This window comes from Equus przewalskii, chromosome 1, assembly GCF_037783145.1.
Source record: "Equus przewalskii isolate Varuska chromosome 1, EquPr2, whole genome shotgun sequence".
Lineage (NCBI taxonomy): Eukaryota > Metazoa > Chordata > Mammalia > Perissodactyla > Equidae > Equus > Equus przewalskii.
Window position 1 is genome coordinate 126,270,857 of NC_091831.1, and position 24,740 is coordinate 126,295,596.

Sequence of the window (24,740 nt, forward strand, 5' to 3'; positions counted from 1 at the left end):
AATGAAGTGATCACACCGTAAAACAAATGTGTGTGTTGTTTCTCATAAACGGATTCATATGGTATGTACTCGCATGTTCACAAGGGGAAAGGGTTGGAAGAGAATGCTGGTCTCTGCCCATTGGCCCCCTGCCTGTCCCTTCCCCTCCATTCACAGCTCATACCCCCAGGTGACCTGGGATGTCTTGATTGCACTTTCCTTCCTACCTTTATGCCTTTGTCCTAGGGTTCTCAGACCCTACTGGAGCCCCCTGGGATGGATGCCACTCCCTACAGGAAGCTTTCCCTACTCCCTCCAGCCAGAACACATCTCTTTCTCCCCTTGTATCTTCCTCCCTTGGAAACCTTTGACCCCTCTGCCTTGTATTTGAACTTTTGTGCTCCTGCCTTTCTCCCCACTGGACCAAGAGTTCTGTGGGGGCTGGGCCAGGGGTGATGCCTGCTGTTCTCACCTTGCATTTCCTCTGCTCAGTGCTGGGCACTTGGGAAGATGAACACATCAGGGCAGTAGACAGGCTTGCTCATGCCCATCAACACACTTGTCAATGTCCTGCCACTGTCACCTTGACCCGGATTCTAAAGACCAAGGGACCCTCAGGTCAGCCCACTTCTGCTCAGACCCTCCTAAGGTGGGTCATATGAAGACGTATTACACTAGTGTTTACATTTTCAATGTGCATGGACATGCCTAGGATCGCGATATTTTTAGCAGCTGTGGAAAGTAGGCACCATTAGCCCCATTTGACAGGCGAGAGCCTGGGGCTTAGGGAGGGGAAGACGAGCCCAGTGGTTCTCCAGCCTGGATGCACTTTGGAATCACCTGGGGAGCTTTTAACAATTAAGTCTGAATCGCTGGGGATGGAGCCCAGGTGTCTGAATTTTTTTAAAGCTTTCCAGGTGATTCTAATATATAACCAAACTGGAGAACCATTGGACAATCCCAAGGCCCACAGCCAGTGGGGAGCAGAGTCAACTCTAGAATTCCAAATCTTGAGGCAGTGCTCTTTTTTTCCCAAGAGGAATTGGGGGAGGTTCCTGGACCCCTGGCTATTTGGGGTCCCACAAGCTGGAAGAGTGTTGGAAGAAGGGGCTCCACAAGACAGTCTCAGCTTCTGTGAAGCCACCTCTTCCCTCCTTGTCCTCCCCTGACTCCAGAACTTGGGCCCAGACAGCCAAAGCCCAGGGGACAATGAGTGACTCAGACGCTTCCTGTTTTCTTGGCCACAGTGACAGAAGGATGGAAACAGCCCTGAGCTGGGGTTCATGGCTGAAGAGAGGGGGCCTGGAGAGATGAGGAGCCTGGAGCTGTGGGGCCAGCCTGCCCTGAGATGCGGGAGGAGTGAGCTGGGCAGAGCCACATGGGGTGGTCTCCTGGCCTCGCTGGATGGAAATGAGGGTGGTTTGTTGGGTGGCCCGGTCCGCAAAGCAGGGAGGACTTGGGGCCAGCGTTTCTTGAAAGGTAGGGATTTTCTGAATCCTCGGGGATTGAAGGAGAGACCTGAGGTTGTGCCTGGATATTTGGTTCTGGCAGAGCAGGCAAGCTGGGAGGCCGTGTGGGTCAGAGAGGGGAGAGCTACACTGGGAGGCAAAGGACCCGAGTTATCTTGTCCCTGCCCTGCCATGAATTTCCGTGTGACCCTGAGTAAGCCCCTGGTCATCGCTGAGCCCCTGCTTCCTCTTCTATGAAATGGGGCGGGGCTGGGACACACTGAGTTCTGAGAAATCCCGGGATTCTAGGAAAAACCATAACCTCTCCCAGCCTCACAGAGCCCAGTGCAGCCTCCAGGGGAATTATCATTTACATGATTTTGATTTCAAGTTGGACAATAACCCTGAGAGGTAGGCAGAGAAAGTACTACAGTTACCTGATTGTTATCAGAGACACTGATGATCTGGGAGGTAGGAAAGGCGCTGGCCAAGGGTGTGTGGAAATGGGGACCTGGACACTCTCAGGACCAAACTGGGTCACTCCCTTGGAGGACAGCAATTTGGGGATGTTTATGAAAAGTCATATGTGTTTGAATCTTGGCCTCAATCATCTCCCAGTTGTGGTCACCCTCAGGAAATGATCCTAAGTTCAGAAAAGGCTGGTTGGACAAGAAGATGTCCACTAAAATGAATTTTGTATTAAGGAGAATTTAAACACAGCGCAGGTAGCCAACAATAGGAAAATGTAGCCTGTAGAATGTGTATTTGCTACCTACATCTGAGTAACAAACTACCCTCAAACTTAATGGCTTAAATAACAAGCATTTTTCTTTCACAGTTTCTGTGGGTCTGGCGTCAGGGTGTGGCTTGGCTCAGGGTCTCTCCAGAGGCTGCCATCTTGGTGTCAGCTGGGGCTGCAGTCAGCTCCGAGCTTAACGGGAAGAGGGTCCTCTTCGGGCACACTCACGTGGCTGTGGGCGGTCTCAGGTCCTTGTTGGCTCTCGCAGGGACATCAGTCCCTCCACCTGCGGGCCCTCCATAGGGCAGCGGGCTTCCCTCAGAGCAAGGGAGCAACCAGAAGGCACACGGTCCTTCTGAGACCTGATCTCGGAAGTGACCTCCCCTCATTTCTGCTGTATTCTGTTCGTCAGCAGGTCTAGCCCAGGTTCAAGGGGAGGGGATTACACAAGCGTGCGAATGCCAGGAGATGGAGACTGTAGGGGAGGGAAGTTTTCCTCCACCCTCTGAGGGTCTCCAGCGGAGTCTGAAAACTAAACTGAACAAAGACAGACTAACAGAAGAAAACTATGCACATTTATTAATAATTTATTACACGACACAGGAGCCTTCATAGAGAAATGAAGACCCGAAGAAACAGGCCTGAGGATTTCGATGCTGGGTTTGCCGTGTGGGAACACCAGAGGGCAGGAAGACGAGGTGAGTGCTCCACCAGGGGGAGACCTAGCAAGCCCTGCTTGTTCAGATCCTTCTTGGCATCCCTTTTCCTCCGAGATAAGGGTGGTCCTTTCTTCCAGTACAAGGAAGATGCCACAAATGTGACCGTTTGTGACCTGTTTCAGGGGAGAAGGGCAGGGGGGAGGTCAGAGAGACCTCCCTTTTTCTCAACTCCCTTCAGCTTCAAGTGTTTGATATGCCCAGGTGCCATATTTCGGGCCTAGTGAGTCCTGAAGCCCATCTGGACCAGTGGCAGCCATCTTAGAAGCTGCCTACCATACAGCACATGTGAAATGTTGACGATCTTAAGTGAAACCAAGACAACAGGATGCAAAACTGCATACACAGGAGGATGACATCTGAGTAAGAACACAACAGGGAAAAAGATGGGAAGAAATTTGTTACAAACACATACGCACACCTAAACACCAAATGCGGTCTGCATGATAAAGCACCTTTTTAAATTAGGTCTTTTGCTTTTCCACACTTGTATTCATTTATGCATTCCCCCTCCCCCCAATTATTTATTCTCCAAATGTTAAGTAACTAATTTTCTGGCCCTGGGGGCCAAGGGGCTGGGTAGGAACAAGTCCAGGCCCCACCATCTGTCCTTGAGGCTGTCTGAGCAAGAAGCAGCTATAAATTCTCATACTGGGACAGCCTCAGGGATCTATTCCAGGCAGTGCTAACCACCTCTGATCTCGGTGCGTATTCCTGGGTCTATTGGAGCCTGAGGCGTTGGGTTTGGGGGTGACCCTGAGGGCAGCATTGTTTGGGGAAGAGTTGGCGTAGAGGGAGCGGCAAGGAGTGGAGAGAGAGAGAGGAAGTGACCCAGAGAGGCAGAGAAAGCAGTGGACAGGGTGGAAAAACACCTGAAAGTTGGAGTCTCAGACCCTGAAGTGCCTGTCACCTGAGTGTGACTCTTTCAGGTCTCAGTTTCCTCATCTGCAGAATGCGGTGAAGTTAAGTCATATTGCCCTTCCTCGTTCAACAGGGTTGAGTGAGTTGATTATGCACAGAAATACCCTCTGTAAACGGTAAAGCTCTGGACCAGTGATGGTTTCCTCAGGAATTAACTAGAGCAAATATACCTCCGTCTAGCCACTGAGCTCCCAGCAGGAGTCCAGCCCCTCCCCAACCACGGGCAGCAGGCCTTGGTGGCTCCCACATACGGAGCCACAGGTCCACTCTCATCTCTTACTAGTTACATTGGTTAAATGTTGATGTTGAATACGCTTCAGTTGAAAAGAATGAGGTGACCTCTAATGAAGGCTCATTTGGCAACATCCATCAAAATCACAAGTGACTCAGCAATTCCACTTTGAGGAATAAATACACACACAGGTATGAAATTACGTGTCCAGGCACATTCATTGTAGCATTCTTTGTGAGAGCAATGCATTGTAAAGAAAAAAATGTCCCTCTGCAGGGGACCAGTAGATCAATATGGAACATCATACAATGGAATGCTGTGAAGGCATTAAAATGAATGAGGCAGCGCTGGGTGCACTGATCCAGAAAGATCTCCAACATGTATTATCAAATGAAAAAAAGCAAGTTGTGAAACAATATTACCTATCTATCGCCACTAACGTAGAAAATCAAACAAAACTACCTATACGTATATGTACCTGATTCATATGAAAACACAGAGGAAATGCAGGGAGGGACAAGGTCAGTTGTCAGAAGTGGCCATCTGGGGGAGGGAAGGTCCGGGAAGGGGACAAGGAGAGGGGGCCTTACTCTTTTTTTACTCCATATACTTCAGTGATCGTTGCCGTTTCTTTGTGTTGTGAATGTATTTATTCATGTATTTTCCGTGTAATTTTTTAAAGTTAAAATTTATATATACATGTATTATATATAATAAACATTGCATACGAGTCTTAGAATCCTCCACTGCCTTTAAAATTTTGCATCCCTGGCTATTGTTTCAGAACACTGAGATCATCCTCGGGCCTCATGGGTACTTGCTCGCTGGGAGGGAGTCACCTCTCTGTGGAAGGACCCAGGCTCCTCTCTCCCCAGATGGCGCCTCCTCCCAGCTGAGGTGCTCTGTGGGGCTCTGAGCCTGTCAGACCAGGACCCCAGCCCCCATCCCAGGCCCGCTCCCTGCCCAGGAATGATCCCCCGAGCTTATTCTCACACCATCTGTGCAGGGATGAGGGCAAAAAAAAACAAGAGACAACAACAAAACCTTCATTCATTCGTTCCTTACACGAATAGTAGTCAACAGTGAACAAAACATAAGGCTAGAGTCTAGCGGAGAGACAGACTCTAATCAGACAGCCTCCTGGATAAAGTGAAGCAAGGTCTGCGATAGAGGCGCTGGAAGACAGATCCAGAGAGTGTCCCGAGGAGAGAAAAGCTGAGAGAGCTTTTCCCTGAGACGCTTCCCCTCTCCCTGCCCCACATCCTCACTCACCCTCTCCACCCTTCAGGAACTGGAACCCGAAGGCTTGGCCGGGGTCCTTGGCAGCTGGCTCAGGGCTCCCCACGAGCGGGGATGAGGGGAGAAAATGCAAGTCAGGACCCAGGAAATCACCAGCAGAAGAGCTTGGACCAAAGATCTCTGATGGGGAAGCACAGGCCGCTTCGCAGCCTGGTTCCAGACTTGCCAGCAGCATCATCACTTGTTCACAGGCGCCGGCCTCCAGCCATCCAAGGTCACCATTCAGACCACCATCTGTTCCCCAACTTCTGCCCTGCAGGATCCTGGGCAGCCAGGCCAGTGCTGAGTGGGCTCTTTCGGTTTGGAATTGATAGTTTTACTGCCAGTGCCACTGTCTGGACCAAGAAAAGAATTCATGTGTGCGTGTGTGTGCGTACATATGCATACTGTACACACAGGTCCGTACTCTGTGCATAGAGTGTCAATTCATTCCAGATTTACTGGAACAGCCTCAATTTCACATATTTGGACACCACAAACCATTGAAATATCCTGAAAATTCCAATATGATTATTTATGCAGTACTCCTTCAGTCTTGTTCCAAAAAAAGGATTTGAGAACCCGCTTGTAGAGTTGTATATACTTCAGCAGGATTTAAAAATAACAGACAAGGTAACTGGGGAGAAGGGAGCGTAAGACGACAGAAATGCATAACTCACGTCCTGTGCGCGGGCTGGAGGCCGGCCACAAGCGTCTCAGAATTTCCAAGCGGCCAGAGCTAAGAGGGAAGCAAGATGACATGGATTCTTGCCCTGGCGACCGGCGGGAGTTTCCCCCAAAAGTCCTGAGAAAGATGCAGTGTGACTCAGAGTTCAAAAGAAACAAATTCGTGTTCCACGTCTTAATGGTGCTTTGGTTACGCAAATGATTGCATTTGTCAAAACGCACAGAAGAGTACACTTAAGGTCGTGCCTTTCACTGTCAGCAATCTTGGCCTCAAAAAGAAAAGAACCATCAACAAATATAGTTCCTGATATGCCTGCTGAAGTGTTTAGGGGGAAGCAAACTGACATTGGCAGCTTACATTGAAATGCCTCAAAAAAGGAAGATGAATTGCTGGGAGGAAAGAGGACTAGAGGGACTGAGCTGTGATCAAGCAAGGAGAGGAAAGGACAGCAGTCTCAGCGCTGCGCATGCGGTGGGGACGGTGCAGGTCCTTCAACTTTTCCGTGTGTTGGAACATTTTTATAATAAAAGGTTGGAGGCTCGGAGAAATGAAGTGGACCTTGGAAGTCACCATCAACACCCAGAAGGAAAAGGCCCTGGGTGTTGTCCACAGAGCCAGAGCTGGCAGGAGCCCTGGAGACCCGCTGAAGCCCTGGGCCGCTTGCCTACGGTGGTGCCGGGGGTTCCCGGCCTCAGCGCGGATGGAGGCCTGGCTCCTGCGGATCCCACAGCACGGCGGGATTTGGGCGTTTTCCAGACAGCGCTCTCAGATCATGGAGACCCCTTGCCAGCCGTCAGGGAGCATCTCCCCTCTGAGGCACTGTGCTGCGCCCAGAGCACCCTGAGAAGCGGCAGCACTGGACTTCAGCCCTGACAATAGGATGGCGTTGACGAGGGGGATCATTTATTGGGGCTTTTCTCTCTGCTGGGCAGCACGTGAAGCCGGAGCGTTTACATCCACCCCGTCATTTAAGGTTTGAACGACCCTGTGAAGCAGGTACTATCGTTCTCCTCATTTGTATATAAAAAGTGCCTCTGAGAAGTCCAGTTAAGTGCGTGTAACACTCCGCTGCTGATGCTGAGCTGGGATTCAAAGTTACATTTGACTCCAGAGCCTTCGCTCCTAACCCTCCCTGCGCATCCCTCACCTCCATCCCAGCCTCTTCAGCTGCTCCGACCCGCCTCCCTCTCTACCACAAACCCAAACCCACACAACCTGAAAACCTGTGGCCTCTCTAACAGAATCCCAGAACTAAGGAAGACTTCAGACAGCTGGTAGCCAGCCTCTTTAGTTTCTACAGAGGAGGAAATGAAGGCCCAGAGAAGGACAATGGCTGGCCCAATGTCACACAGCACACCAGGACTGAACCTTGTCTCCTGGGACTTGTCCCCTTAGCTCAGGGCTGGGCAGGGCTGAATTGGGCTGCAGGGCTGCAGGGCTGCAGGGCTGCAGGGCTGGGGCGGGGAGGGGGCCCGCTAGAGACCACCCTGGAGAGAGAAAGACCAGCTCCTAGGGCCAGGGAAGAGAACTGCTGGGCCCTGCCGTGTCAGCTGAGAGGACCCTTGAAAGAGCAGCTGGTGTTTTATAGATGAGGAGCCTCAGTCCCAGAGAGAGGAAGTGCCTGTCACAGGATCCCACTGCCGGTTCCTGGCCATATGGAGGCAGGAAGTTGTTTTCCTGAATCCCCAGTGTCCTTCCCGCCCCTTGATCCCCTCCGAAGGACCCTGAGGTACAGAATGGCTGAGCTGCGCCTCTTCTGTAGCTGCACCCATCACACACAGGGACCTGGGACCCATCAGTGCCCCCAGCACTGAAGACCAGGCCTTTGGCTCCTACCAAGTACCTTCCTCGAAGACCCTGAGGGGCTGTTGGTAGGCGGGCCCCCACCTCTGCAGCCCTTTGCGGGGTGGGAAAAGGAGGAAGCTACAGGGGCCCAAAGCCACCCGTGCCCCGACATCTGCTCTTCAGCTAGGCCTGGCCCCCAGGGACTTCAGACCCCCACCTAAGGGGAGGGTCCTGCTCTGGCTGCTCTAGGCCTCAGGCAGGGCCTGGAGCTCGTGGGGTGGGAAGGAGAGGTGGTGGGAGGTGGGTCACCCAGCTGGGAGGCCCAAGTCCTTCCCGCCAAAGCCAGGCTGGAGCCTGTGGAAGGAGAACCGTCATTAGATGTGGAGCCCGGGTCTACAGACAGACCCCAGGCAGCCCAGGCCAAGCCAGGCTGACCAGCCCCGCCAACACAAACACCGGGCCTCTGGCTCTGTGGAAGAGGGCATTTTTCAGAGATGACATCAGCTCTTAAAGTTTTATGTTTCCCTCCTACCTCAGCCTGGAGAGCAGAGTCCCCGGAGTCCACAAGCCTGGTGAGGCAGGCACCAGCACTGATGCCAACAGCACATCACTGGCCTCAGACACTTACGGCAGTGCTGCCACAGGAAAGACAGCCGCAAGGGAGGCTGTCCGGTGGCCTGCTCACTCTGAGGATGCAGCCCAGCCTGGGCACTGCAGGATAGATGCAAGAGGAGAGAAGATGCCAAGCTCCCAGGACCTCAAACACACCTCAGGGCCTTTGCACATGCAGTTCCCTCCATCAGTTCCCATGCCTTCCCTGCTCCATGCCATCTAGAAAATGGCTCCACATCTTTCAAGTGTCATGTCCAATGCCCCCTTCCCTGTGAAGCCAGCCCCACCGTCCCGAGCCTCCGCAGTGTCCATCATTCTTCCATTGGAGCCTGCATTCCCCTGCGTGGTGTTTAGAACCACCTTGCTTCCCCCCACCCCCCACTGCCTGCCCCTTCAGACCCTGAGCCCCTGGGGGGCACAGGCCAGGTCCCGTTTCACGGTGGCAGGAAGAAATGAACCAACCACAGAGGGGTGAGACCTGCCCAGTTGAGAGCACCACAGTGAGGCCAGCAAAAGCAGGGAGGCTGGCGGGGAGTGAGGTGAAGGGAAATGCAAGAGGGGATGGAGCAGGAGAGCTGGGGGCCCTGCAGTGAAGGAAGCTGCAGTGGGCACCTAGGCAGCCAGGGTGGGGAGCACGGGGGCCGGGCCTCCAGGGATGCTGTGTTCCAGCAGGCAGGCCTGGATTCATGAATAAGTGAGTGACTGAGGGGTCCAAAGAGGAGGGTGAGGCAGAAAAACCAACTTTACCTTCTAGAGTGAATTTTCTATGGCAGCAGGGAGAGGTAGACACAGAGACAGATGCCCACACACTCTGACCCCCGCCCCGCCACCCCTACCTGGAGCTTCACAGGCTAAGGTGCGCTGAAGATGGCGCTCTGGCCCAGAAGGGGCCACAGGGATGGGGTGCTGGCCCTCTACCCTGGGAGGGGGCTGACTGGATGCCCCAGGGCCTGGGGCCACGCTGCCTGCTGCTGACTCAGGCCCTGCTGGCCAGCTCAGCATTCCTGCCCTGCTGAATGGGGCTATTGAAGGGGGTTAGGCCACTGACCACGCCCCCAACCAGAGCCTTCGGATGCTGCGCTGTGGGCTCTGCTCTCAGATGGCTGCGCAGGCCCTGGGATCCATCTGAGAGTGGTCTGGCTACCAGCTGCTGCTCAAGGACAATCCTAGGTAAGCTGGCTGGGCTGGCATCAGAGAAGGGATGCCAGTGGGAGAGAATCTGTCCTGACCTCAGGACAGGAGGCCCTGGGATGGTGGCCCTGCTCCCAGCCCCCGGGCCTGGGGAGAGTCTGTCTCTCTGCACACGCCACAGCGTGCAGGTGGGGGTGCAGGGGTCTGTGGTTGGTCTCACCTCCTCCATCAGACCGGAGCGTCCCTGCGGCAGAGTGGTTTCCCTATTAGATCAGGCCTCTCACAGGGGTGTGGGCTGGGTCTCCCCCATCAGACTGGGACGGAGCTCCGCAAGGCCAGCCTTCATCTCCTCCTCTATGTTTAACTCGGGAATCATCTCTGCTGCCCAGCCTCAGCCTCTGTGGGTGTGTCCCAGCAGAGCCAACACCTTTCTAGAAAGTGCCCCCACCTCATCCCGTCCTCCTCCCTCCTGGCCTTTGGCCGGGCCGGGATCTGGCCCCCCAGCCCCGGCTGTCTGGGCCGACACCTGTCAGGTGTGCTTTTTCAGGAATGGGGGAGGGCCGGGTGCCATGAAGCCAGTGCGGGTTGTCACCATTTGGTGGGTGCTACTGCTGGTGTCCAGGCTGGGGGCCACCAGGAGGGGATCCCCAGAAGAGGCCTCCTTCTACTATGGAACCTTCCCACTCGGTATGTCCATCCCTTTGTTGGTCTGTCCATCTGTCTGTCAGCTTGCTCACCTTGGCTGGCTTGCCAAGGAGTTTGGTATTTTAGCTTTCTGACAGGTAGAATGGGAAAAATAACTCCATATAATTGTTCTAAAATAAAAGAAGTTCCTAATAGATTTTTTAAAGTTACTATACAGATAGTAAATGTTAATCAGAGCTAAAATTGTGCAAAAAAAAGTTTTTAGCATATTAGGTCTCTCCTCCTTCCCCCTGTCCTGCCCCGCAGGCTCCCACTCCCAGGTGGGCAGCGGGAGGGGCCCCAGAGCCCAGCTCGGGGTCTCTATTTGCAGGCTTCTCCTGGGGCGTGGGCAGTTCTGCCTTCCAGACAGAGGGCGCCTGGGACCAGGACGGGAAAGGGCCCAGCATCTGGGATGTCTTCACACACCGCCGGAAGGGAAAGGTGCTTGGGGATGAGACAGCAGATGTGGCCTGTAATGGCTACTACAAGGTCCAGGTGAGTGATGGGTATGTGTGTGTGCGTGTGTGTGAACACACACCTAGCGGAGAGGTGGGTAGTGATATATTGAGGGAGCCCAGGTGACAATGTCAACCCAGTGCTCTGCTAAACACCCTCTACCCTAATGCAGCCAAAGGGGACAGAGCCCGTGGGGACCGGGGACTGGCAGTGCGTGCAGGATGTGGTAAGGTGGATTCGGAGGAAAGGAAAACAGGGCCCTGCCTGAGCCAGTGCCTTAGCCTAAGCGATGGGTAGCTGAAAGGCTGATGCCATGGCTCCAGGGCCCACAGGCCACCGGGGCCTGAACCCCTGGTCCCCGCATGTGAATCAGCCCCTCTGGAGGGAGTGGGACCTGCTTACCCTCAGTCCTTCTGTTCGGCACCCACTTTCCTCTCTGGATTGACTTGAAGGATTCATCACCCAAGTTTGGTAGGAAGCTGCTGATGACTTCTCAGAGTCCCCATATCCTGCTGGTATTTGACTCTTTGCACATCCCCAGGAGAAGGCGGGGCAGGTGGTGTCGCGCCTGTTGGATATCGTATCTGTCGTGTGGATGAGGAAACAGCTGCTTCCTCACCCAGTGGGAGTATGGATGGGGTGAGCGTTGGCATGGGGCCCCCAGCATGACCCTTCCTGCCCACCCCGGGGCCCCAGGTGACCCTGCCCTGCCTCCCCCCCACCCCCCATCTGCACAGGAGGACATTGCTCTGCTGAGGGAGCTGCACGTGAGCCACTACCGATTCTCGCTGTCTTGGCCCCGACTCCTACCCACGGGCGTCCGAGGTGAGCGAGGGCAGCCCCTCCGGAGCACACGCGGGGCTCCTTTTGGCCATGTTGGCTTTGCGGGGACACCACGGAGTCCTGGGGAGGGAGACCATGAACGTGGCGTCTTCTGGCAGCAGCCCTCATGGGTTCTGCAGGTAGCTCGCCCCCAGGGGTAGTATACCACCCCTCTGAGACTGAGCGCTGGTGGGCTGAGGGGCCTTCAGGCCTTAGAAAAGCTGCAGGGCCCAGGAACACGGCACTTCAGAAGGTCAAGGCCAAGTTCCTTTCTTGTCAAGTCCCCTTTTATTTCACCTTCAGCTGACCAGGTGAACGAGAAGGGAATCAAATTCTACAGCGAGTTCATCGATGCCCTTCTGAGGAGCAACATCACCCCAGTTGTGACCTTGCACCACTGGGACCTCCCGCAGGTGAGGGCTGGTGTGGGCTGGGAGGCCCCGGGAGCTCAGCTCAGCAGGAGACAGCCTGATGTGGGGACCTGGGGTTGCCAAGGTCGGGGGCAAAGCTGGAGTCTGGACTGGAACAGGGGAGGAGTGAAGAAATCTCTCTGACTCCCCAGTGGCAGGGAGGCCATGCTGGTTTAAATGATGTTTGTAACAAGTGATAAATGTGGATTTTGATGTTTTCCAGACATTTGGCCTAAAAACAATCAAATCAAACTATGAAGAAAGAAACATCTTTTGAGTCAGATTTGATGACACGGCATAATTAAAAGTTGATTTAGCCATTTTTTTCTCAGTTTGAGCCTGCACCATATATTCTCATAAATGAGCACCACGCCCCCACATAATTTCCGTAAAGTCTCGACATGTCTAAGAACATCACTATTAGACACCACTGTTTAAGCAACTTTTTCATTCACTCCACAAGGCCCCACGGAGATCAGAGCCTGGCCAGGAGAGGAGCCGTGTACGTAACTCTTTATGACACAGGGTGGCAGGAGGTCAGAGGATGAAGACACGGCTTCAGGGCGGTGTCGGGGAGAGGAGGGAGTCCGATCAGCGCCTTGAAGGCTGGGGCCTGAGGTGCGAGGATGGGGTGTTCTGGCTCGAGGGAAGCGAGGAGGCAGCGAGGGGCTGGGCAAGCGATTTGGTTAGAGCTTGGGGAGCCGGCAGGAGAGGACAGAGGTTGCGGGAGTAGCTTGGAGGGCCTCAGCTGCCGAGCCAAGGTGACGGGGTTTGTTCTGTGGGAACGAGAGCCACCAGAGGCCTCTAAACTGTGGCTGGGGCCGTAGAGCAGGCTTCAGGGAGACAAGCAAGAAACCGCTTTCCAGCTTCTTCCTTGGACAACCACTTTCACCAAGCTGGCCCTTTAGCACGCCCTCGAACCCCCCAGGGAGAGCTTGGTAGGTCATCCCAATGGAATGATGAATCTTGGAAAGCCCTCCGCCAAAGAAAGCAGACTCACTCTCATAAGAGAGGCTTCGGGAGGTTTCTGACATCTGCACACCCCCCTAAAATCCTTGTCACAGCTTCCATGCCCCACGTTGTACCTTTCTTCCTCAGAACTTATACTCAAGCTTCTTTTCCCATGGTCGATCTCTTTCTCCTAGGCAAATTTCCCTACGTGTTCAATCTGTCCAGTCCTTTTAAGCACGAGAGCCTCACACTTTCTCTGCTCCTCCCTCTAGCTTGTATAAGGAGTGTCACACAGCTCATCTCCACACTCACGTTGTTTCATGGCTCATCACTGCCACCGTCTTCAAGTCAGTGCCCAAGACCCTGCGTCTTTGCTCCCCTTTCCTCCAAACATCCTCTGTAGTTCTAATCGCCCATGTTTCTCCCACAAGCATGGCCAATCGCCTCCAAAAGTCTTTTCTGGAGACGGACCGTTAGGGCATCTGCTTCTCACTCTACTCCTCTGTTCTAGCCGCTCCAGGTCAAATATGGCGGGTGGCAGAATGTGAGCACGGCCGACTACTTCAGTGATTACGCCAACCTGTGCTTTGAGGTCTTTGGGGACCGGGTGAAGCACTGGGTCACTTTCAGTGATCCTCGGGTAAGCAGGGCCCTCTGCAGGCGGGAAAACCCACTGCCGGGACCAGACCGCACCCTGCCACTGCTCACAGTCCTGTGGTCCCCACTTGCCGTCCCTGTAGACAATGGTGGAAAAAGGCTATGAGACAGGCTACCACGCGCCAGGCCTGAAGCTCCGCGGCACGGGCCTATACAGGGCGGCACACCACATCATTAAGGTGAGGGGGCTCTTCTGGGAGCGAAGGCTGGGTTCAAGGGGGAGGGATGAGCCCCAGTGTCAGCTCAGCCTGCCCCAGGGCTCCAAGCCTGAGCTCAGTCCTCCGCCACTCCACCTGAAAGCCAGCATATTCCACAGCACCTTCGCACCATTCACTTCCCCTCCACGAGGATTCATGAGGGAGTGTCCTGTCGTCCAGTGCCCCGCTGGACAATATAGTGGCTGCTCTCTAGAGCTTACAGTCTAAGAGCCAAGGGGATGGAGCACATGCACGGGAAAACCTTTCACCCACAGGTCTAAACTGTCTTGTGTGGAATGGTGACACGAGGAAAGGGGGATGACAGTGAACTAGGGGCTAAAATCTTCAGTGAATGAGCAGAAGCAGCTGGAGGCTGGGGAAGGATGGCAGTAAGAAGGGTTAGGAGTGTTCATCTGATCTGGGACCTGGGGTTTTTGAAGGTGGAAGGAGAAATAGGAAGCAACAATGAAGAGCAAGGCAGACCCCACCCTAAGGTGTGAGGGGTGTGAGGAAAAACCGGCCTCTGCTTGAAAGAGCTGCCACAGAGGAGGTCTTTAGGGGCAGCCAGGCTCAGTTAGGGCCCAAACGCGAAGGAGACAGCAAGAGGAGATGCTGAAGGTGACTCGCCATGGGTTACCCGAAAGGCTTGAGAGAAGGGAGGAAAGTAGGTCTCATTTGGGCCACATATGAGGATACGAGTGACGATGACTGAGGAACAGTGAGGAGACATGACGGGATGGCCCCAGTGGACTCTCAGCAGAAGGTGGACCATCTGATCCAGCCGGAAGGCGAGGGGCCACTGGGTGACAGACCAGACCCTCAAATTCATGTTGGGGAGAGAACTTCCTCATTCTTCCCACATTTGGCTTAGATTTCTTAAACTGTGAATATGCAAAGGGCAGAGCTCTGAAGACATCAGCGGGCCACTGAGAGACAGCATGGAGAGGAGGCAGGTTGGCACGTTTGGGGTCCATTTCTCAACACTGTTCCAGGGCTTGGTATTTTCCTAACTTCCTGAGCCCCTGTGGGGAAAGTACTGCCTAGTTACCACAGAGGACAACCAGGAAGAAAGCAAGAAACTTGAGCAAAGATCTTAGAAACAAGAAATAACACAAGGTGGTGGTCTATGCGTTTATGCCAGATTTAGACCGCGTTTCGTCTACGATATGAAGCAAGTGAGTGCGCTGGAGGTCAGAGGAAGGGACGGGCTGAGGGACTGGCTGACCAAGGCTGGACTCACGAGAATCCTAAGACTTCATCTGGATCTCTAGAGTCAGGAGGGAGAGAAAGGCCACCTTGGAGTGAAAAGGAAGAGAGAAGTGGGCGAGGCAGGCACCTCAGATGAATTCTTTCTTCTTTCAGGCCCACGCGCAAGCCTGGCACTCTTACAACAGCACGTGGCGCGGGAAGCAGCAAGGTGAGCCGTGCCTCCCGCACGCTGGGGACAGACGGCCCCCGGAGGAGCCGTGTCATCCCACCTGTCTCACCTCTTTCCTTTCTCTTCTTATAAGGTCTGGTGGGGATTTCATTAAACTGCGACTGGGGGGAGCCTGTGGACATTAGCAACCCCAAGGACGTAGAAGCTGCTGAGAGATACCTACAGTTCTGCCTGGGCTGGTTTGCCAACCCCATTTATGCGGGTGACTACCCTCAAGTCATGAAGGACCGTATCGGTGAGCCAAGCCATGTTTTAAGACTGCAGATACCACAGCAACAGTATCGAGCTCAAGTGACATGACCAAAAGGCAGGGGGATGGAAGAACACTTGGGCGAGGCACTCAAGGGATAACCCAGCCCCCAAGGAATTGAGAACTGGTTCTTTGAACTGGGGGAGGAAGGGGGGACGCCCAAACAAATTCCTAGACCTGGAAATTGAAAATTTCAGAACCCAGGAAAAAAATTTAGCAATTCTCTGGGCTGCTCTCTTTTGTGCTCTGCTGTCTTGTCTCCTCCCTGCTCCACTCCATTGTAACCGCAACAAAGTAGGAGAGAGAAGTCAAAGACTCAACCATGGGCCATGTCAGTTGTATTGCTGGTTGTTTCTATTGCTTGAGAAATACTCCCCAAGTTCTGGTTGCCAGTGTCAGAGAAGAGAATAAAGACAAGTAAAGATCACAAGGCTGTATCAGTATGGATGCTGTTAAGTGCCACCTAACAGAAAACTCCAACTAAAAGGGCTTGAAAAGTAGGGAATTTATCATCGCACCTGAGTCCGGAAAAGGGTGACCCAGGGCTGGTTAATCCAGCCCTTAGGGATGTCTTTGAGGAACCAGGCTCATTCCATCTTTCCACTCTGGCACCTTTAGCTAGTCCATCAACCGCTCCCTACGGCCACAAGATGGCTGCAGCAGCTCCAGGCATTACATCTTTACACATCAACACCCAGAGGCAGAAAAAAGGAAGTAGCTGTCATATCTGATTTTAAGAACAAGGAATATCTTCCCAGGAAACAGCCTCCACCTGCAGCTGACTTCCTTTTGTGACTTAAGGGACAGAACTGTCACATGCCCTGGGGTGCCCTAGACCCCCAGGACTAGGGTCTTAGAGGCTGGGGCCAGGATTCCCATAAAGGATATGGCCCCTTCAAAGAAGGCGAGGAAGAGCCAGGAAGAAGACAGGCGTGGGACTATTGGGTAGGCAACCAGCAGTGTCTGGCCATAGGAATCTAAACATACCTAAACATCCGTGTACTTAGAGGCATCAGCCTGCACCACCACCACCAAAGAGACAGACAAGGATGACAGTGAAATAGGTTACGGTCTCACACAACAGACTATTTTGGGTGTTTGACTAAGAGAGACCTGTCAACAATTCAATCATTTCCCTTTCTAAAGCACCGTTATCAGACTGATCCGGAACAGCAGTGGCAAGGCCTGATTCCAAGTCCGCCACTAACCAGTGAGTGACTCTGGGCCTCCCCGCTTTGGGGGTCACTCTTATCATCTGAAAATGAAGGACCAGACAAAAGAATCTCTAAAAATCTCTTGGCAATAATCAGTTCCATGACGTGTCTGTACACACACACTCAAAATCTTAAGAATGATTTCCTCAGGATGCGCGAGGAAGAAGCCCTCGTGACGGGGACAGTGCCGTGTTCCTCCGGTGCATCCCATCGTTCACGTGGTGTGTCCCTCTCTCGGGAGCCTCGGAGGCCCCTGCGGGAGCCACGACAGGACTGCCCTGGAAAGCCAGATTGACGACTTGTCACAGAGCAGTTCTTGGGCTTCAGGCCCATCATCCCAGACCCGCCAGCTCCAACTTTGCAGGAATTCAAGGGGAAACTGGGCTGACATCTTCCTTTGCACAACGTGGAAAGAAGGATTCTCGGAGCTGTCAGGATTTTCTGTAACACTGAAAGCATTCTGCCTGAAATCTTGTTCACAAATTACTTCTAGGCATTTCCTAAGCACCCTTTAATTCGCAATAAATATTTGAACAAAAGTAATTCTAGACCAGTGCTGTCCAACAGAACTTTATGTGAAAACGGAAATGTTCGATATCTGTGCTGGCCAATATGATAGCCTATAGTCTTGTGTCTCCTTAAATTTAAATTAAAATTTAAAAAAATTAAATATTCAATCATTCAGTCTGACTGAATTAAAGATGCAGTCACACTAGCCACATTCTAAGAACCACATGTGGCAAGTGGCTACTGTATGAGAACAGTGACAGCACTATGTGGTTTTTCTCATTACTAAATGTAACTGGAAGTAATAATATGCTAATATTTTAAAGGTATTTAGTGATACAAACTTTTCACTCATTGAATCTAAGCCAATAGCCTCTTTGGAGACGTTTTTATAGTTAGATTTCAGATCAACTCATAAAAACGTTATTTTTATTCATTTAAAACATTTTTTGCATAGATTATGCAAAAACATTTGCATGTTTCCAATTTTTTAAAGTACAAAGGGAGAGGGTCAAGCTTCCCCCCCCCCCTTCTCGCTGCTCCCACCCTCCCGGGGGGACGCACGCTTTCAGATGGATGATGCGCATGTGAGCAAAAACACTGCTGCTCAGTGTGCATGTGTGCTTGCTGTTACAGGCTCGCTCTGGTGGCTGTACAGTGTTGTACTGATGGCTAGCCCGTCATCTATTTAACCAGTCTCTCCTGGTATTTAGGTTCCTTCTAATCGTTTGCTACTCACTCTACAATGAAGATCCTTGTACGTTCTTTTACACGTGTGAGTAACAAGTAGGACATGCAGATTTGGAAATGGTCAGTGAAGGACTATACTCGTACAATTTTGAAAGATAGGACAAAACTGCCCAACGCAGAGGTTGTATCAGCTTACACTACAACAACAAAGCTCGAACGGGACCGGATGTCCCTGTCCCCCGCACCATCACTGGTCTTCCAGTTCCCTTCCCAGAGGCAACCAAAATTACCTTTTAGATATAAGGGATAATGTAGGAATCCAACTCTATTACTTTTTTTCCAGATGGCTTCACAGTTGTCCACATTACCACTCACTGCATAATCTGTGAAAATATTGCTTTTAAGCAATATAAACTTTTAAATTTTTAGATAGTATTCAAATGTCAAAATTCCAGTTTGAAAGGCTGTGACATTTTCCATACAAACGAATCCCAAAGCCCTGGATTTGCACAACAACCTATACGCTAACATGCCAGTATCATCATGGCACACGACAACAAAATGATTGTGAGCAAGTGACACTGCTGAGCTCTCCTCTCCTCTCTCCACAGGAAGAAAGAGTGCAGAGCAAGGCCTGGACACGTCCAGGTTACCGGCGTTCTCGCTCCAGGAAAAGCGCTACGTTAAAGGCACCTCTGATTTCTTGGGACTAGGTCATTTTACGACTCGGTACATTACAGAGAGGAACTACCCCTCCCGCCAGGGGCCCAGCTACCAGAACGATCGCGACTTAGTCGAACTAGTTGACCCAAACTGGCCGGACCTGGGGTCTCAATGGCTGTATTCTGTGCCATGGGGATTCAGGAGGCTCCTCAACTTTGCTCAGGTGATTGTCACACAAGCCATTTAAAGGACATTTTTGACCCGAATTCCTGCTCTTACAGCTTACGCTCAAGTGCCTACATTTTAGAGTTAATAAAACAAAATAAACCCAGTTACTCATACTTCAGAGGCTACTAGATATAAGCTTTACAGGCTAATGCCTACTACGAATAACCATGTCAACGTACGTAACTGCAGCTAAAATACTTATCCCACATTTGGTTATTTTGCCAAGTTATTTTGTTGAGTTATTATTTCTCATTTGAAATGGAATATGTGGGAAAGAACAAGGCCTGAAGTACATTTTCCCTACAATGATGCTGATTCAGTGAGAAATATATTCTTTCCTATGAACTTGCCCCCTGCTACTTTCATCTCTAAACAAACGTGTGAACTGGCAGCTGTTAAACGCTACATATGCTCATTAGAACAGGGCAGGCTGGAATATGCGCTCCGAGGTGTGCCTCAGACCCAGAGACCCACCTGTGGGTTGGAATTTTTAAGATATTCATTACTATGACTCCCTTTCAGACTCAATATGGCGATCCTCCCATATATGTGACAGAAAACGGAGCGTCTCAAAAGTCACACTGCACTCAGTTATGTGACGAGTGGAGAATTCACTACCTCAAAGGATACACAAATGAAATGCTAAAAGGTGAGATTCAAACCAAGACATATTTTTCTATTTAACTTGGACAAAATTTGATAACACACGATTGACTAAAACTTATCTCATAAATGAAAACATTTAAGATGATCTTCACCAATGTTATTTTCCCAAGGAAATGAAAGATTAAAAATGGAACGAAATGTCTTTGCAGCTATAAAAGATGGCGTTAATATAAAAGGGTACACCGCCTGGTCTTTGTTGGATAAGTTTGAATGGGAGAAAGGATACTCAGATAGATACGGATTCTACTATGTCGAATTTAACAACAGAAACAAGCCGCGCTACCCAAAGGCTTCAGCTCAATATTACACGAAGATCATCACTGCCAATGGCTTTCCCAACCCGAGAGAGGTAGGACTCACGATGGATGCTCCTTCTGGATTTTAGAAGAGCTGGGCAGCAGGGGCGCAGAGTCTGGCAGGCATCTCTCCTCTCTCCTCCGCTAGAGGACAGGCACGCTGGAGGATGGGCCTTCCTCTTCCCCTCACTCGCACCACTTCTTTGCTTATTTGCTTAGAATGGGGTAAACACGCCTTTAAATTCAACCCTAACTCACAGAGCATCGAGGGCAGACTGGGGTTGTGCAGGAGTCCTGTTTGCTTCAGGTTATCACAGGCACCAGAGACTGTTAATTAAGTGTTATTCTAAATGTTGTGTCAATGCAAATACTGTCTAGTCTTCAACACATATGAAGCCAGTTAAGTGAACCAAGTCAACCACATGTGTAATGATCATAATCATTTTCACTTTTCCCATCAAATGGCAGAGCCATACAAATGCACTAGTTCCAAAATGACATTCAAAATAAACTTAATAATCCTTTAAAATACACCAAACATTTTCAATACCCTACAAATTTTTCTACCAGCTCTCTATGCTGCTATCTACGGCAGGGAAAAGAAATCATAATTTAGAATGTCTTAATAAAGATAACTTGAGAAGATAAATCTCACTTGTTTATGGGGCCAGCCCTGTGGCCAAGTGGTTAAAGTTCCACACACTCCACGTCAGCAGCCTAGGTTTGCAGGTTTGGATCCCAGGAGCGGACCTACACCACTTGTCAGCCATGCTGTGGAGGCCTCCCACATACAAAAATGGAGGAAGACTGGCACAGACGTTAGCTCAGGGCGAATCTTCCTTACACACACAAAAAATAAATCTCACTTGTTTACCAACATCCTTTTGGGGGAGCAGTGGGACTATAAACGGAAATAGTAACTGACAGCTCTCTGGCATTCACTGGTTTTGCATTACCAGAAAAGCACTAGATTGTAAGCCCCTCAAGAATAAAGATTCTGTTTTTTGACTCCCTCACAATGATACACATAAGTTTTCAGTAAATATTAACTAATTTAAACTACACACTTAAAAAAATTTTTTATCCCACGTTATTCCAAAAATGATTTCAAACAACAAAAAATTTGTCTAAGACGAGATTACTTACCAAGTGGGTCTTTATCAGGTGGAAAGTTGGCGCCTCAAAGCCTTGGAAACTTGCTCTATCAACAACCAGGTGTTGGCTGCAGGTGAGTGTATTTTGATTCTTCCCTTTGATAATTAAACCGCATATTTATACACAGGACATTACCAAAATCTCAAAATCTGCATCTACCTTGACTACCTTTTGGAAGTCACTCTTCCAAGACCACACAATTAAAAATAATTTTTCTTCACTTTGAAGCAAGGTCAAATTTCTATTTTTTAGCATTTTAAATAATATTTTAAAAATCTACCACAAGAGAGAAATATTTTATCCATTATAGTTTTCTTTCTGAATCACACTGTAAATTTATAAATCTATTTTTGTTACAGTGAGCTTTATGGAAGGAGGGGAAAATCCAACTATTATAGCAAACGTAATGAAGAAAAGTTAAAGAACTCACCAGATATTATATTCACTTATTCAGCAAGTAATGATTAAGCACTCACTATTAGCTGGGGGCGTTTTAAGCCCTGGAGATACGGCAACAGACAGAACGTGGCATCATTTCTTATGTGTGGGATTAAACGGCTCAGCGATGTAGAATAACCAAGATGTAACTACACACACATCAAGAAATGCCAACACACGTCATCTGTTTCTTTGAGTTTTGTCTTTCTCTCTCTATAAGGGCAATCAGAGAAACACACTCCCTGTTTTAACAAACTCATCTTTAATGTGGTATCAGAGATGGAAAGTGCTAGACCAAATCCTACCAATTCAGTTAGTTTTATAGGCCAATATATCCCTGTGGCCCCCCTATTTAAATAACCAGGTAATATTAAGAATGTATATTCTGGGGCCGGCCCCGTGGTCGAGTGGTTAAGTTCACGTGCTCTGCTCCAGCAGCCCAGGGTTTCGCCGGTTCAGATCCTGGGAGTGGACATGGCGCCGCTCATCAGGCCATGCTGAGGTGGCGTCCCACATGCCACAACCAGAAGGACCCACAACTAAAATATACAACTATGTACCGGGGGGCTTTGGGGAGAAAAAGGAAAAATGAAATCTTTAAAAAAAAAAGAATGTATATTCCATTAAACTCAAATAAACTTTTATTCTATCATGTAGAAACACAACATAGAATTTACTGTTGAGCCTATTAACCCCATGAGTGCAGGCCCTGTGCCTTGTTTATCTTGGTAACCAGGTGCCAGGCACAAAACCTAAAAGTGGGTATTACATAAATGTCCACCACCATATTAGTGGACATGAAATATGCTTATCATTTAACTCTTTAAGATTATTGCTTAACCATGTAAGAATTACCATATAAAATTTCAATATAGAAATTCCTATATCTCTTAAGATACACAATAACATCTTCGAAAGGTTAGAAATGTTTCCCAAGGACTTTTCTTTCACAATCCCCCCGATGAAAATTATAGAAACAGTGGGGTATGGCTGCTAATATTCTCAGATTAATTTACGGTAAGCACAAGTATTAGTGTATATTTAGACTTTATTCCACTACCTATGGAAGAACCAAATTTAGGCATTCTTTATCTGTATTTTCTGAAATATTTTACAAAGCCCTCACATAATTTTTTATAAACATTTAATTCACCAGGTTCTCTTCTATAGTAAATGAGAATAATTAGAAAGTTTGATGATGCCATTTTCCAAGTTTCTCCAATACAGTTAAAGCTTTGGGGATGAAGCTATATTGGCTAAAATGATCATTCTCCTTTGTGGTGCTGCCCTCTCTCCCGTTTCAGAGCCGCTGCTAAGTCACATGCAGATGGTGACGGAGATCCTGGTGCCCACGGTCTGTACCCTCTGTGTGCTGATCGCCGCGGTTCTCCTAATGCTCCTCCTGCGGGGCCAGAGCTGAGACACGGGCACCCACTTGGTAGCTTCGCCTTTCATACAGAATCTGCAGGACCTTCCTCCTTTTTCTGCTTCAAAGGTTTATATACATTTCCGTTTTCAGGTTCTGTAATAATTACCTTGTTTTTGTTCTTTTTTTTTTTTGGCTTGTGCTGGGATTTAAGAATTAGAAAATAAAAATAAGCATAAATGAAATAAAAACCACAGTAAGCTCACCCCTCTCCAACTCAATGTCAATATTTTCCTGTACATTATGCACCTCTTTTCATTTTGCAAAAAGGGATCACAGTACACTAACTGTTTTGTGATTTGATTTTTTCATTTTTAAATCTGTCCAGAAATATTATTTTAATGTAGAAATGGTTGCCATCTCAGCACTGTCCTACACATGATGGGTAGTCAACCATCTTTAGATAACAAACCTTCAGGCTGTAAATCCTATCAGACAACCAAGGAAAAGCATTAGGCAGGTACCAGAAAGTGAGCGCACACACTTTTCTAAGATAAACTTCTTACACTAAATTCAATTCACTTCACTCAATGAAATAGCTCAAAGAAATATTATATAATTTATATATCTTTTCTCTAATTAGATATTTTGTTTTATAAAATAAGGTTCATTTTATTTTTATGCTAAAATTAATCTCCATTTGAGAGCAAAATACAGCTTAAGAAGAAATAATGTCAGGTATTTTACTCATTATCTGATTTTATGTAATGTTTCTGAAACAGAAGAAGAGTAAGATAGTAGAAAACGCTATTCCATTAATTCTTTTGGTTAATACTATCTCAAACTAAACATTTTTAAAAAGGTATTTATATCTGCACAACTGGGCTGGGATAAAATTGTTTTTAACAAAATTACTTCCCATGTTAAATCGATATGCCTGTTGAGGGCTTTTCTCTTCCATCAGTGTTTTTGAAACCAAACTCTCTTTCTACTATATACCCAGATTTAAGGTGCACTCAAAAAAATTACCATTCAAAGAAATGTTTTTTCATTTCTCCAGTTTTAGGATTAAACTGACCTACTGAGTTGACTACAGAAAGCAGAAAGAAAATTAAAGACTTGCACTGCTCAATAACATCTGGTAGGCCTTTTATTGATTACAGACAAAGAAGCCATATTTCTAATGCACTAAGTCGGCACTTGTGTTATAGAAAGAACTAAAACGTAAGGTACTTGACACACTACAAAGTATTCAGGGAGAACAAAGAGCAAACTTGCCACCTTACGGGGGACGCTGTCAGCACCCCTCACTTGAAATGCACCTGGCTGCAGGTGACCATGTTAGGAAAAGACATCCTTTCTTCCAGGCTGCCGTTCAACGTTAACTCAGAAAAATCTGTAAGCACAAAGACAGCGCGATCAGAACTGCTTACCATCCTGCCAGCTCTTCTGCCATGTATGCTGCTGAATTTCACCATAATCAAGGGGTAGTCTGAGTGACACGCCTTTCACTTTAAGAGAGTTAGTTAGATGAAAACCAGCAAGGACAATTCTTCTAAATAGTAAACCCTCTTGATGCACTGAAAGCATGATTAAACAAACTAAAATATAAAGCAGGTTTTTTTTTTTAAATTACGTATTTTTAATTTGGGGACCTACTGCTTTATTTTTTTGTGCCTCATCCACTATGATTAAATACTGTCTTTTTTCCTATCTTAATACATATTTCAGAAAACCTTTTCCACTTAGGATTTGTAGTCTGAAGACTAGACACATGTTCACATTTTCTTCCTGAGGACTACTATATTTCAAAAAATAAACAGTACAATAGACATCTAGACGAGATTACAGCCACTTCCCTGTGAGTCATCGTTTCCGTTTCCACATTCTTACCGTTATCAGCATTCATCTGCTGAGTACCCAAGAGGTGAGGAGCACTGCTGGACACTGTTTTTCTCCCCCATTAACTCTAAACCATTATTCTCTCTTCCTATGGCTGCTAAAAGTACACTTCTCTCTCAAGTCTTCCTGCTTTTGATGTCAACTGTTTTACTCAAGAGTATCATACCATTACACACCTTAAGCTAGTATTCGACCTAAGTGCTCAGTCCAAGGAAACAGAA

General features: G+C 49.0%; 2 protein-coding genes and 1 long non-coding RNA gene across 10 annotated transcripts in view; 1 reads left to right on the forward strand and 2 right to left on the reverse strand.

The window, feature by feature from the left end:
- Positions 1-2,719: 2,719 nt before the first annotated feature.
- On the reverse strand, positions 2,720-6,218 carry LOC139078088 (uncharacterized). Its single transcript, XR_011530942.1, has 2 exons — positions 5,308-6,218; positions 2,720-3,241 (listed from the first exon to the last, which is right to left on the reverse strand). It is a non-coding gene; the product is annotated as an uncharacterized lncRNA (long non-coding RNA).
- Positions 6,219-9,319: 3,101 nt separating this feature from the next.
- LCTL (lactase like) lies at positions 9,320-24,437 on the forward strand. 3 transcript variants are annotated; one of them, XM_070623062.1, is made up of 13 exons: positions 9,320-9,568; positions 10,545-10,708; positions 11,407-11,494; positions 11,795-11,904; positions 13,364-13,492; positions 13,593-13,688; positions 15,069-15,123; positions 15,218-15,379; positions 18,417-18,691; positions 19,219-19,345; positions 19,512-19,711; positions 20,823-20,886; positions 22,556-24,437. In XM_070623062.1, the coding sequence occupies exons 1-13, from the start codon at positions 9,415-9,417 to the stop codon at positions 22,669-22,671; spliced, it is 1,740 nt and encodes a 579-aa protein (XP_070479163.1). In that variant the 5' UTR covers positions 9,320-9,414; the 3' UTR covers positions 22,672-24,437. The 3 variants fall into 3 exon arrangements, with proteins under 3 accessions (XP_070479163.1, XP_008516327.2, XP_070479170.1); XM_008518105.2 differs by lacking the exon at positions 9,320-9,568 and adding an exon at positions 9,582-10,216 and having other exon boundaries at positions 22,556-22,689; XM_070623069.1 differs by lacking the exon at positions 9,320-9,568 and having other exon boundaries at positions 10,545-11,308; positions 22,556-22,689.
- The window catches only part of ZWILCH (zwilch kinetochore protein), a 39,825-nt gene continuing 36,959 nt past the window's right edge, over positions 21,875-24,740 (reverse strand). For all 6 annotated transcript variants that reach the window (XM_008518109.2, XM_008518106.2, XM_070623044.1 and 3 more), the window contains exons 18-19: positions 23,899-24,013; positions 21,875-22,819 (exon numbers count right to left, since the gene is read on the reverse strand). In XM_008518109.2, coding sequence (XP_008516331.2) covers positions 23,925-24,013 — 89 coding nt within the window. In that variant the 3' untranslated portion in view covers positions 21,875-22,819; positions 23,899-23,924. The remainder of the gene's footprint in view (positions 22,820-23,898; positions 24,014-24,740) is intronic.

What these genes read in the sequence shown, in the direction of transcription:
- LCTL (XM_008518105.2), top strand. Translation starts at nt 9,649, where the DNA reads ATGGTGGCCCTGCTCCCAGCCCCCGGGCCTGGGGAGAGTCTGTCTCTC. An exon ending in CTATGGAACCTTCCCACTCG is followed by an intron (nt 10,217 to 10,544) that starts GTATGTCCATCC and finishes CTCTATTTGCAG; the next exon opens with GCTTCTCCTGGGGCGTGGGC. An exon ending in CAACCAGGTGTTGGCTGCAG is followed by an intron (nt 20,887 to 22,555) that starts GTGAGTGTATTT and finishes CTCCCGTTTCAG; the next exon opens with AGCCGCTGCTAAGTCACATG.